Source organism: Bombus fervidus, chromosome 10, assembly GCF_041682495.2.
Source record: "Bombus fervidus isolate BK054 chromosome 10, iyBomFerv1, whole genome shotgun sequence".
NCBI classification, from domain to species: domain Eukaryota; kingdom Metazoa; phylum Arthropoda; class Insecta; order Hymenoptera; family Apidae; genus Bombus; species Bombus fervidus.
The window spans coordinates 10,771,586-10,784,117 of NC_091526.1; the positions used below are offsets into that span (position 1 = coordinate 10,771,586).

At 42.6% G+C, this 12,532-nt stretch overlaps 3 protein-coding genes and 1 long non-coding RNA gene across 6 annotated transcripts in view; 2 read left to right on the forward strand and 2 right to left on the reverse strand.

The window, feature by feature from the left end:
• LOC139991532 (uncharacterized) overlaps positions 1-12,532 on the forward strand; it is a 233,484-nt gene that overhangs the window by 128,971 nt on the left and 91,981 nt on the right. The window lies entirely within an intron of this gene.
• Positions 1-12,532, reverse strand: part of Dtn (transmembrane protein 132C dtn) — an 81,275-nt gene that overhangs the window by 37,583 nt on the left and 31,160 nt on the right. The gene's annotated exons all lie outside the window — the stretch shown is intronic.
• LOC139991584 (phospholipase A2-like) lies at positions 264-3,018 on the reverse strand. The gene is made up of 4 exons (XM_072011802.1): positions 2,844-3,018; positions 2,225-2,384; positions 1,183-1,341; positions 264-520 (listed from the first exon to the last, which is right to left on the reverse strand). Exons 1-4 carry the CDS (start codon positions 3,016-3,018, stop codon positions 442-444), a joined length of 573 nt encoding a protein of 190 aa, XP_071867903.1. The 3' UTR covers positions 264-441.
• Positions 378-6,937, forward strand: LOC139991587 (uncharacterized). 2 transcript variants are annotated; one of them, XR_011800872.2, is made up of 4 exons: positions 378-448; positions 2,848-3,932; positions 4,328-6,531; positions 6,570-6,936. It is a non-coding gene; the product is annotated as an uncharacterized lncRNA (long non-coding RNA). The 2 variants fall into 2 exon arrangements; XR_011800874.2 differs by lacking the exon at positions 378-448 and having other exon boundaries at positions 3,842-3,932; positions 4,328-5,147; positions 5,230-6,531; positions 6,570-6,937.

Here is a 12,532-nt window from a genome sequence, read left to right on the forward strand (position 1 = left end):
CGCGTAAATTTATTAGTAACTTTAATCAGTAGCCGGTGTTTTTTTTTTTTTTTTTTGTAAAAATTCCAAGTTCGTATAGTTTACGCAAAAGGTCGACTTCCGTACGATACTAACGTGGTATCACCAAACACTAACACTTGACGACACGTTGTTGCCACTGGACGTGAACGCGTTAAGAGCCAAAATTAGTTTCGTGCGATCCGCGCATTTTTCTTAATAAATCCTCGATCTGACGAGTTATTAGGAAGAAATTATTCTGTGAATTTGGAAGGTTGTATCAACGTTTTATTTAGCCTGTGAATATCTGCGTCATATCGTAATTTTGATAGGATGTGACATTTATATCTTTATGCTGCTATTTTGCAACTTTGTTGCAAGTTGACTTGTACAATATTCACTTTTTTGAAGATACTCGATGTCGTCTGTGGATCGTCCTTAACGTTAAAACGTATGTACATCGAACCACTGGTACTTTTTCTGACCTTTCGTATCGAGCTCGTACTTCTCACAATGCGAGAAACTGTAATTGTAAGAAGATTCTCTTTGAGGTAGTTTGTATTTCTGCGCGATTGTTTCGTTGCTAGACGAATATGTATTGTATTTGTGATAGATCAGCGAGACTGCGTGATACGAGCATGCTTTGTTTCATGTATATTTCATAATCCAGTCCATTGGACTGTACGAGGAAATATACTCGATCGGGTATTCTTGCGGCGATTTCTGAGCATTTCTGTATACATTATTCCGTATACTAGACAGTATACCATTCATACGTTACAATATATTGTTCTAAATTTGTACATACGTGCTCGTTACATAACTAGAATCTCTTGCACAATTGGACTAATACTATGTATCTGTATTAGTAAAATGTTACACGTTACAAATTACGAATTTATTAGCATCGGTAAATGCTCGTGTGACAGTAACGAGATCGATGATAAAATAGTTTTAAAAATGAAATCTGTAAGTTATTCGATTGCCCTTATATTTGATTTGAAATTGCATAATTCAGCATGAGATCAATAATATATAAATTGTAATTCTCTCTGTTCCACTGATTTTACTATTTCATGAATTATCGTGCAAGAGAATGAAAAGTTATTTTGTCATGCTCTGCTCTTTGTCCGCTGGAATTTAGGAGAAAAAAAATCGTTCGTATCGAACGGTAATTACACTTACAACCAGGATCTTTCTATGCATCTCACGATAGGATAATCCACTCGGAAGCATTTCGTTCCTAATACGGTGAAATAGCCCATTCCTACTAACTGGCCACTTATTTCGTCTTTCGATTTTTTAAGACATTGACGGAACTTTTCGTCGCAGTCGCAACTTAACCTGTTCAAAAAATATCCAAATTGTCTTTTATCTTCGTCTCCTGATGCTCATTCAAACGTTTACAGTTAAGCACTTGCAGTCGAAGGAACATTTGAAATTTGACTCCAACTAGTTCACAGCGAATAAGCTATTTTTAAAAGTCGTTAAAAATTTTATTGTATTTTCGTATCTATCGAATAAATAGTAGTATGAACCTTATGATCCTACGTATTATAGTACTCACGATTCGGTTAGAAAAGTAAGAAACTTACTTAAATGGAATAGTATGTCGGCAAGACGAAAGTTCTACGTCGGATCGCAACTGCTCGATGACGGGTTTCATTTTCTGAGTTTCAAGCAGCAGCTTGCAAGGAAAAGTAACCGAGATACAAATTCCGGCTTCTCATCTTGACTCGACTAGCGAACTTGAGTTCGATATGCGCGGCGAATGATTCATACGAGGTAGCAACCGACTAGGCACGCCTACAATTCGCGCATAGCGTTATGTCTAATCGTGAGCAATTTCTCACTGGATACTGGACATTTGGTCGATTCCGGACGAAAATTCCGTGTAGGCGTTCACGCGAACCTGGCATTACCGCGCTCGTTAACATTCGCGTAGTTCTATGATAAAAGTAGAACGTTTAACGGCTTGGATGTTGTCCGCGTCAGGCTCGAAAGCCAACGTTACAGTCTCGTTCTGTGCAACATTGCAGGAAAATCGTGCAACCCGTACGAGAAACAACGTCGCTCCGAGGAAGAAGAATTAATTTCGAACGTCTGCCTCGAAACACGAGCGCGCTAGAAAAGAAACTTCCCTTTGGTTCAGCACCGATGCCGCGGGCTTCGCGCTAGAAAGAATTCCGGCAAAAGCGCGGAGAATAAGAAGAAAGTTGGAAAAAACCTCGTATAATCAGCGGTATTAGTTAATCCGTGTTTAGTGCCACGAGCCTCGATTATATCGGGACACATATCGTGAGTTCGGCAGCATGCATCTGTTGATTTCAAAGTTCCTAACACATTCGGTCCGCTTGATATATTACCCCGGCCGCACCATAATGTTCCTGCAGGAAGCGAATATAAGAACATGGAGAACGTCCATAATGAGTAGGCTATACAGGGTGAGTCGGTAAAAAGAGAAATAACCCGTTATCTATTGACTTTATCAAAATATGCTCGAGATGAAATTTATCGACATAAAAGTTAAAGAGCGTGATCATTTCTTGACAAAGTCGGTAGATAACGAACTATTTTCGCCAGTGGATTTTACCCACTCACCCTGTTCATGGGAATTTTTAATACTTTTTGCTGATAAAATCTTCAAAGATTAAATATGAGAACCGTGCGTGTTCTGAAATGTTGTTGTAACGAACACTCGTCCGATTTATTAAAAGTACGCAGCGACTGACTTTACTTTGTCCGCTCGTCAATTTGGATGTTCGTATTAGACGAAAACGATCTTTCACTGTGAGTGAATTATCCATGATGCATATAGAAAATATAAAGTCTACATTTGCCTTTACCTAGAACTATCCCAGAGTGATTGTAAGAAGAAAACCATCTCTCCGACAGTCCGTCCTCAATGTTAGTATCAGAAAATGGATCGGTGTTTCTCAACATAATAGGCTGATGTGCGTGAACAGAGACGTGGGAAGAGAGCCAGAGAGCGAAAACGCACGACAATCCAAGGACCTGCATGGTACACGTGGAACAACAGCCAGAAAACAAACGGAGGAGAATACGGTGTTATTATTGGGTTATTCCCCAAAAACTCGGGAAAATATCGAGAAACGGAAGGAAAAGTGGTTCCTTCTGACCCAGAGCTTGTTAAAGTAGTATTTGAAATACTTTTTCTCCAAATTTTGTCCAGCGGAAGTTCCGACAGTGTTCAGAATACAATTGCACAGTCGGCTGTTTCTTACGCTTATATGAGAAAGTGTTTTCCATTTATGATCCAATTTCATTGCGTTCATTCTTAGAAATTACGTCCGGGCCATGCGATAATCGGCCAACAAAATTTTTAAAACACCGAAAAACCAATTACAGAAGCGAACGTGTAATGCGACGAATTTGGACGAAGCTTCGAATCACGACAGGAATTTGGAATGGCCCGAAACGTGCATAAATTTGACTGTTAGCAGTCGTAATTTATGCACCAAGTTAAAAGGCAAACAGCGTGCGTTGCGTGCGTTTCGTGACGGTTATTATCTCTGCGTGGCGCGAAATAAAACGCGAACGGTCGAAACACGTTGATGTTTTATAGGTGGTCGCGCACGATTCGTCCGTCTATATATTTTAATGATCTCTGCAACGTAAATTATTCGTTAGTTCGAATCGCGGATCACGAACGTGAACAGGGGCATGTACATGTGTCGCGCTTCTAGACGAGCGGAGACGTCCCAGCAACACGTGTCTCTTTCTGTGTCACATTGACAGATAAAAATTTCAACGATATCAAATTAACGCGGACATATTACGCGAGTCACGCAAAATGTTTTCAAATATTTCATTAACGCTGTAACGAAGCACGACTATGGTGATTACATTGATCAAATTTGAAACGAATCTGAAAATTCGTAACGAGTGCATACAGGATACAAGATATTTATTACGTAAATACATTTCGTCAAATATTTGAACGTTCAATTATTACTACATTAGTAAGTAACAATAATTAGCACGACTATTTCCATCGCTAAAGACTATGCTGTATGTTGGCTTTTATTAAATTTATTATATGGGTGCTACTCTTTTTATCAAATATACGTTTGCAAGGAACATCACCTATACACGTTTCTGTGCCGGTTGTAAATTTTACAAATATTATAATCGCGATAGTACTGTCTCATCGTGTTGCGAATGAAATTTTAAAAAGTTTCATGCAACGTATTCGTAAAAATATGTTGCCTGGTGAACGTTCAAATTACTTTCGCGATCCGCTATAATATGTCACGAACCCAGACAAGAATTTCAACGTTATCGGATTAATGTACATGCTTTTTTTCAGCTCGTTGCGACCACTCAACTACGGATATATCGTGTGACAGATACATTTCTCACGGTGCAAGCTATCGATCGCATTCAATCCACGTTGTTATCGTGTTGGCAATCCTCGAGATCGGGGCAAAGAAAATGTCTGATATTTCGCGGACCAACCAGTCCTTCCTGGCGACGAGCACAGTCTGACAGCCACAGACTCACGGCTGTAATGCGATTTGTCGAGACTGGTGGACCGATTCCCTCCACTCGAAAACGCATTTCGAGACGGTCTTCGTCTACCTCCTGTTTCATTCTTTCCAGAAACCCCTCGAAAGGGTCGGGTGGCGGAGGCGTCGGGACGCGTACCGTCTCACGAACAGGCTCCAGACATTCGCAAATACCGTGAAGGATATTTTCGAGCCCGATGGGTTCGTAGTCATCGATTTCCTCGTACGACACCGTCGTCTCCCCTCTATCCTCTTCTCCGTAATATAGGAACGAGTCTCTGTCGTAAACGCTGTAGTCCGTGTCCAAGAAATGGATGTCAGGAACGGCAGGTTGCGACGAATCGCGACCAACGTTAACGCGACTCTCGCTCTTCGTTTCTCGCTAAACGAAACGTTCGATGCGTTGTATAAAAATGGCAGAGAAATCAGCCGCGCATCAACGATTAATTGTTTTTTTTTTTCAGTCGCCAAACAAACACCGAACGGTCGGGAAACGATTGCAAGATTACCATTCGGTCTGCTGGCGGAGAAAAATCGTAACGTTTAACGAACGACGAGCAAACAGTAAACTCATTCCCGAAGCGAAATTAAAGGGACACGGTTTTTCAACGCTCCTCCGAGGTAGAAAATCAGCTATCCAATCCACGCGATTCAACATTCGTTACCGCGACATAATTAAACCAAGTAGCGCTTTTATCCACAGCTCGTATTTTTTATACGACCCGATACGTTCCGCTTATTTACGAACCTCTCTCTCCGATATTTTCTCCGATACCATCGATCCGACGTCGATCTGGTCGTTTAGCGCCGCAACGACGACCACTTCCTGCTGCGCTTCGTCAACACCGGAAGGTCGTGCGTCATCGCTGTAATCCTTCAAAACTTGTAAGATCCCGGAAGATCGACTTTCGCTGGGAGTAAGCGGGCAAACATCCAGCTTGCCGGATTCTTCTTCCTGACGGCAGTTCGATTAAAAGTGGCATGTTTGTCGGAGAACGAGAGAGAACGGAGAAAAATGACTGGCAAAAGCATTAATTGGCCGAGTATCGGTACCCTCTGCCTTCGGATCCGATCGATTTTCACTGAATTAACTCGACTCACACCAGGGAAAAGCAGCGTTTCCGCTAAAATATGCTACAATCAGTACGTTCTGTAAATTTGCGCTACGCATCCGCGATTCGCCGTTTACCGAGGGCGCTGAAACACCCGGTTCCACGCATCGAGTAATTATTTCTCTGGCCCTGTTTCGATTGCGCTGCGATTCCATTTGCATCGGTGCGTTATTAACGAAATTATATTTGGTGATTGCCGGGAAAGCACTCGACGAGCTCGTCGAGTCCCACGTTTGCTCTCGCAACCTTTTCCGTTCCATTAATCGCGACCGATCCCGAATACCCTGAAAAATCATTCGCCACTCGCCGAATAAGCTACCGGCAACCACAGTAGATAATCTCCGACCGAATTGTACATCGCGCCACAGAACGCACACGTAGCTACATTTTTCCTCTCTATTAAACGGTGTACTCGCGTATCGACCAGCGAATCGAACTTCCGATTCCATGAAAAATAGGATTAAGGTGAACTTACGCTTTACAACGTTTGACGCGCGAATGTTTCATCCACGATGAAAGGTGTAGAGATTGTCTTCGTCCATACTCGTATTTCATGCAAAGCGAACGTCTAATGCGACCAGCGTACAAAATATCGAAGTGAATGGATGATTCATACGTAGTGGAGAGACACAGTGATAAATGTAATCTCGTCCGGCAACGAGTAAACAGTAGCCATTGCTACTGACAAACCTAGTTTTCGAGTAACTGATTAAAGAACAGCGCAAGGAGTAGAAATTGTTTTCGTCTGTATTTCAGTCAAAGCGAACATCTAAAGTGGCCAATGAATAAAGTAGGGCAAATCTCCATTTCTCATGAATCAAATGGACGATGATTCATAGCGAAGCGACAGTGATACGTCTAAATTTGTCCAGTAACGAGTAAACACAGCCATAGTTTCTAACGAAACCAATCTTCGAGTAATCGATCAAAGAACGAATTTTACATCGACAAATTAATTTTACCTCGTTAGTAATCCGAAGAAAGAAAGTTCCGTCATCGATAATTATCACCGCGTAAGCGATAAGAACGTCGGCTACTTACGACGATCGTTTCTAATCGAAATAATTTAGATCAACGTATTATCTAAGATGTTTGCGCCATAAAAATGTTTAATCCTCTGGTTATAAGCGTAACGATCTCCGGCATAAATTCTCCGTTCTTTCACGGTGGATGAATCATCCGCGATGCTCGTAAACGTGTAAATTCGCTTTTTACCTCTTCCACTGCGGATGGCACGAGATACAGTCTAGAGTCGAAGGTGCTGGTAAGGGTGGACGATTCGCTGGGAGGTGAAATCTCCTTCGTGTCATCTTCCATTATCGCATAGGGACATTCGCCGCTGCAATCGAGCATCGCTAGATACTCGTACAGGCGGACGAAGGTTCGCACGGGTATCATCGCCGAGCCGCCTTCTGGCTCCTCCGTCAGCAATTCGCACACGTATATCATCGTTTCGAATAGATTCTGCGGGGGTAAGTCACAAAGGATGTAGGTGAATCGGCGCGAATTGGTAGTCGGCAACAATGGCGAGTGATTAATTTAATTCAGCCGGTAACGATGATTCATCGATTCGCATTAAGGTCCGGTGAATTAAATACATGGCGGAGGAACGTGCCTCGTCCGCAGCAATTTTATGTATTTTCGAACGACCGTTGATACAAAACGCTCGGAGAAACGTTCTCTTTCACGCTGGAGAAAAATTTCATTAACGAGTAGAACGTTTTTTGTCTCGAGCATAAGTTCGTTGTAAATCGTTTCGATAAGTTAATAAGGTAACGTTTCGTATAATTCGAAAGAAAGATCGAACTGTCTTTATCCGTTACGCGTTTTCCAGCATAGAATTTTCTTGCGGAGAGGATCCAAGAGGTATAATTATTTTAGACTAATAAACGACCTTGCGGTAAAAACTATGATCAGTTGCCGTCTCGTTGCCGACCGAGCTAAAAAAGTGCCTGTGTTTATGCCGGCTTATACCGATACACCCACGCAATAAAAACCGCTGCTGCTTCATCAATCACTAGATGTACGTTGATACCAAGAGATTATTAAATCGATGAACGGGTCTGGTCTAAAAATACTATTCTTAGGACGCAATAAAGATCACACGCTAGAGAAGGAGGTGGGCTTATAGGCAGGCTCTATTTTAGGTATTTCATACGAGAATGTTGGGAGGGAGGTGCTATTTTCAGGCCAGACGGCTTACCTTGCCCAAGAATCCGCAAGCGATCGCCAGGAATTTGTAAAAGTCACACTCTTTCTCGGACAAAAATTTGCCTACCAGCAACATTCGGAAAAGGGTTGTCTCGGGTAAAGCGATGCCCTGCCAGCTTGACAGTATCCTTCTCAGGCACACGTTCTCCACGTGACCGAACACGTTCACGAGGGTCTTCAGGTAGCCAGGAGTGATACCTGATGGATGGCTGAAGGGAGGGTACTCTAATCTTTCCTAAGAAAATATACCACAAGGTTAACGATCTATGATCACCAACCGGACAATTGCTCGGGACGTTAGGTTATTGACGATAGGTCATAGGCAATGTCCGTAACTCGATCACGCAGAGTTAACGTAAAGCGTAAACTGTAAGAACTGTGGCGTCGACAGATCGATCGCTTTTACGCAAGCGGAAGAAAAGGCGTGGGTTCATAGGCCGTTAAAGGATCGCGTGTAAACACGATAGTAATTCAGAAATAAACGCGACGATCGAAGGTGAAAATTTTCTTTCGACCTTGCAACGCCGTTTCGTTCCCGCCGGTTAATAACCGTTTGCTTAACGCTTATTTAAAACAACGGAGAAAAAGTAAAGCAAGAAGCTCGATATAGAGTTGATTGCACGGAGTCTATTTTATATTTGCGCGTGGTTGGCTTGTGAACTATTGGTCGTTGCAAAAAATGTTACAAATAGAATTTTTTTTGAAGGAGACAGCTTATTTTACGAAGCTGGGAAATATTATCTAGGCGAACGAGCTGCCTAGATTGCAAGATGGCTTTTATTTTCTTTTAACGTAACTACGTGTTTTCATTTAGGTAGGCGTTGTAGTTCGGTACGTGACGAATTTATTAAGCTATAACATGTTAGCCAACGAACATCGTAAGACCTCTCTCTCTTTCTCTCTCTCTTTCTCTCTCTCTGGAAACAAAATAAGCATTACTGGAAACATCTTTGTTGAGATAAAGCTTGAAATTTATACACCCTGTGTAAAAATAGCACGAGCAATGTCTCGGTCGGATCGGAATCCTTCGAGTATTGTTTCGGGTCACGGACGTGGATGCTTTATGTCAGACCGAGATTACTTTCGTCGTTCGACGCGAACAAAAAATCCTAAGAGAACAAACTAGGAAAATAGGGAAATCCGATAGTTCAAGGCTGGAATCCCATAACTGGATTCTATTCGCGTCCGGTCATGGACGTCGTCTATAATGCATCAACGTTAAAAAAGAAAAATCCTGAAAAGGTGGGCGTTGGAGGTGGCCAATAAACGGCCAGCGGTCTCCACCGAGCGGATTAATTTACAGCGATCGTTTCGATTAACCGAGTTAATCGATTTTCCTCGGTCTGGCTGGTTAATCGAACCGATCTCAATTAAATCTGGGAAATTTAGATTCTAGGCGAACGAATTGACAAAATTCCGGTAAATTCCTATCGAACAAAAAAATTGTACGCTGTTAATGACCCTCGATGGAGCCTGGAGTCGATCGATATTTCAATTTACATGCCTCGATTCACGATCTTCGTACATGTACGATCGTTGCAATAAAAATCACTTACTTTTTCATAAAAAGAATCGCTCTTTTCGCTAGTTTGTGTCACGATGGCAGAAACACACCGAAAGGTATAACGAAAGTTACCGTGCTCGAATACCAACGAGAATTAATCGTGCTTGGTACGAAATTCTTAATTGTGTTCGAAAATCTGATTCAACCTATGGAACACGTTTCTTAGCGTTGCTTCGAGACTGATTAAACGGACTCTACCATGCAAACCAAACGAAATGCCATTAACCGAACTTGAATAATTAAATTTAGCCGGAGGATTGATTTACTTATCTATCCGCTTAATTATACGATACGGATCGACGGGGTTTTAAACGTATAACGTACAATGGAAGCGATAGAAAAGATTACGTTTAACGAGGCTACTCGAACAAGCACTCGAAAAGGAACGAACGTCCGTTGGAATAAACTTTAATCATCCCTTTGTAAGATAATAGGGATGTAGAAAAGATACGTCAGCGACACACGTTTCGCTTTATCTTCGAACGAGACAAACCGGCGAGATTAAACGCGCACCACGATTTTTCTGCACGAGTTCTCCTTATCCTATTTCATTTTTCTCGATCTTAGCTATCATCCCCTGTATTCTTCTTGCGTCATCCTTTCACCCCCATCCCCCGGAAGAACTTCTTTAACGTCTCTCGACGTTTCGGGAAGACGAAAAAATTCGAAGAAAATCACGAACAGGTTAGGCACTTACTTTGACAGGGGGAATATCGCAGTTCGCGAGAGCTCGAAAATAAGCGCAAGTCCATTGCAGAAGATCGTAGGGTTGTGTACGAATGGCGGCTTTCGCATACTGTTTTATAATGTACGGGTACGTCGGCGGAATCTTGATCTGCTCCGCGCAGTAAATATCTGACATCTTTGACGAGATAGAAAATCGACGAACGACCGGTTACTGTCTGCGCTTTGATTCGATATTACGCTCTCGAAAATCGTTACCGTCGAATTTTTGGTTTTGACGGCGGCGAGAGTTTCAACTTCGACCGAGACTCCTGCCGAGCTTGGCCACCCCAAATGCTTTGATGTTCCTTGTAAAAGAACCGTTTTTTGTATAGTTCCATGCCGGATTGAATCCTCGACAGACAGCAGCAGCTCTTTGAAACGCGTTTCCACGGAGACTTTTGCTTCTCGAATTCGCGTCAGAAACGTATTTGAATTATGCAAAAATGTACTTTGCCGGGAATGTTAAATTAAGCACGTGCCATCCGTTTCTTGGTATTTAGATTCTTGAGATTTTGTTTGCACTGAAAATGGTAATTTAACGCGTTTCTTTTTCACTGTCTCCGCGAGACTCGTTTATTTCTTTCAATCTCTTTCCCCAATATTCCATTTAGATAGTCGCCAAGTGAAACGTATTTACTATTTACCTATGCAACTAGAAACATATCTGGGATAAAAAGGAAGCCATCGAAAGTGCAAATACCGAGAGGCGAATCGATCCAGATGAAAAATAGACATTTACTTTTTATCCACTTAAATTTCCTACGCTTCTGTTATATCGAACATCGCCGGTACGCGATACGTTGAATTTTTAATCTCGAACGAAAACTCCTACTCAATGAAAAAAGATTCGTTTATTTATTTAACTACACGAGGAAACGCCGATTTACCGCACTCGATGGAAATAACCGGAGCAAAATACAGACGCACAAATATAACCAGCGGAAGCAAACAACCTGCTCCTACAAAATGCTCTTATATTATATAATATTTTATCGAGACTACGTTTATCAAATTTTACTATATCGTTCTAATTTTTTATTCTCAACAACTTTAACAAACTGTTTCTCTTCGTACACGTACTCGTTATATATTGGTTCACGAGATGCCAATTTCGATTCCAATAGAAACGACAGGTGTCTTGCTAATTACGAACAGAAGAACGCACTTGTCATTCTTCGTGCTCGATTACCCGTTATGCCTCGTTAGATCCATATCGTGCTCTATGGAGGAACGAGCCATCCGCGAATCAAAGCGAATCGACGTTGAGAAGCGGGTCGATCGACGCGTAGAAAAAGAAGAAACAGTCGCAACCCTCGAGGCACATCGATCGTTAAAATGGCCCCGATTGATTCGCTACCGTTTGTTTCCATTATTAGGCCATCGTTACCGTGATTGTCGCTCTGTTACGCGTACGTACTTTCCTCTGTTGCACTTGCACGGATCTTGCAGTTGTCGGATGCATAATGAATCACTCGTATTCAGTGGAACGAGGGAGAGAGGATGGTCGCCGCCCCTTGCCACGCGCGTTTTCTCCTCGTTTATTGTCTCCGTCGTGGCAACAGGCCTCCCCCGGTGAAGTCGTCCTTCTCCCACTGGTGACTACTCCGGCGTAATGGCCGGGAATAGTTTCCAATCGATCGATCGGGACGAGTGGGCTCTTCAGCCGGCGTCGAGCACAGAAAAAGGACACCTCTACACGCGAACAATCGGCGCGAAGGTACACGGCCCTGATATATACGGCTCCGTTCCTTCATTTCGGCCGCATGAATATCGAAAGCCAGTTCAAATACGAGCGGAAGCAATTCCAATGTCCCTTGGGAATGGCCTTGGCATCGCAGTTGCCACAGACTAATAGCGGCCGCGTTGAATGCGCCGGAATCGGGAAAATAATCAGCCTCGTGAAGCCTATCGATATCGTCCTTTGACCTCGCTGCCTGTTCGTCAAATTATCAAGATCGAGCGCTACTCCGCTGTGCTTTACCTTCCGCTGCCCCTAATTCCTCCTACTTTGTCACTCTGAATATTGCCCGGTTCCTAGCGATAATATCTAACCTACGGAATATGCACGCGACCATTTCCTCTTCTAAGGATCGTGCAACATATTTTGGCAAATGTCAGCTATATCCTGCGCGTAAAACGAACGAGGATTTTCCTTAACCTTGCGGAGGTCATGATACTAAACGTTTCGTCGTAGGTCACGGTGTATCTGCACCCTTTCCACTTCTCCGTTCTTCTCTTTTATTGGTTCTCCGAGGTATAGAAATTTTTCATACAAAAGAGTACTCATGAAATATAAATGATTTATGGATATAACTGGCCCACCTATAACTGTATATCATCGTTCAAGTATCGGAACACTCGTTCTTCTACGGGGGTGGGGGGAAGAGAGAGAG

Excerpts from the sequence above, each read along its gene's own strand:
- LOC139991584 (XM_072011802.1), bottom strand. The coding sequence starts at position 3,018 with ATGCAGGTCCTTGGATTGTCGTGCGTTTTCGCTCTCTGGCTCTCTTCC. Across the intron at positions 2,385-2,843 it reads TCACTCTGGGATAGTTCTAG|GAACATTATGGTGCGGCCGG; the intron begins GTAAAGGCAAAT and ends CGCTTCCTGCAG. Across the intron at positions 521-1,182 it reads TGCATAGAAAGATCCTGGTT|TTTCTCGCATTGTGAGAAGT; the intron begins GTAAGTGTAATT and ends TTACAATTACAG.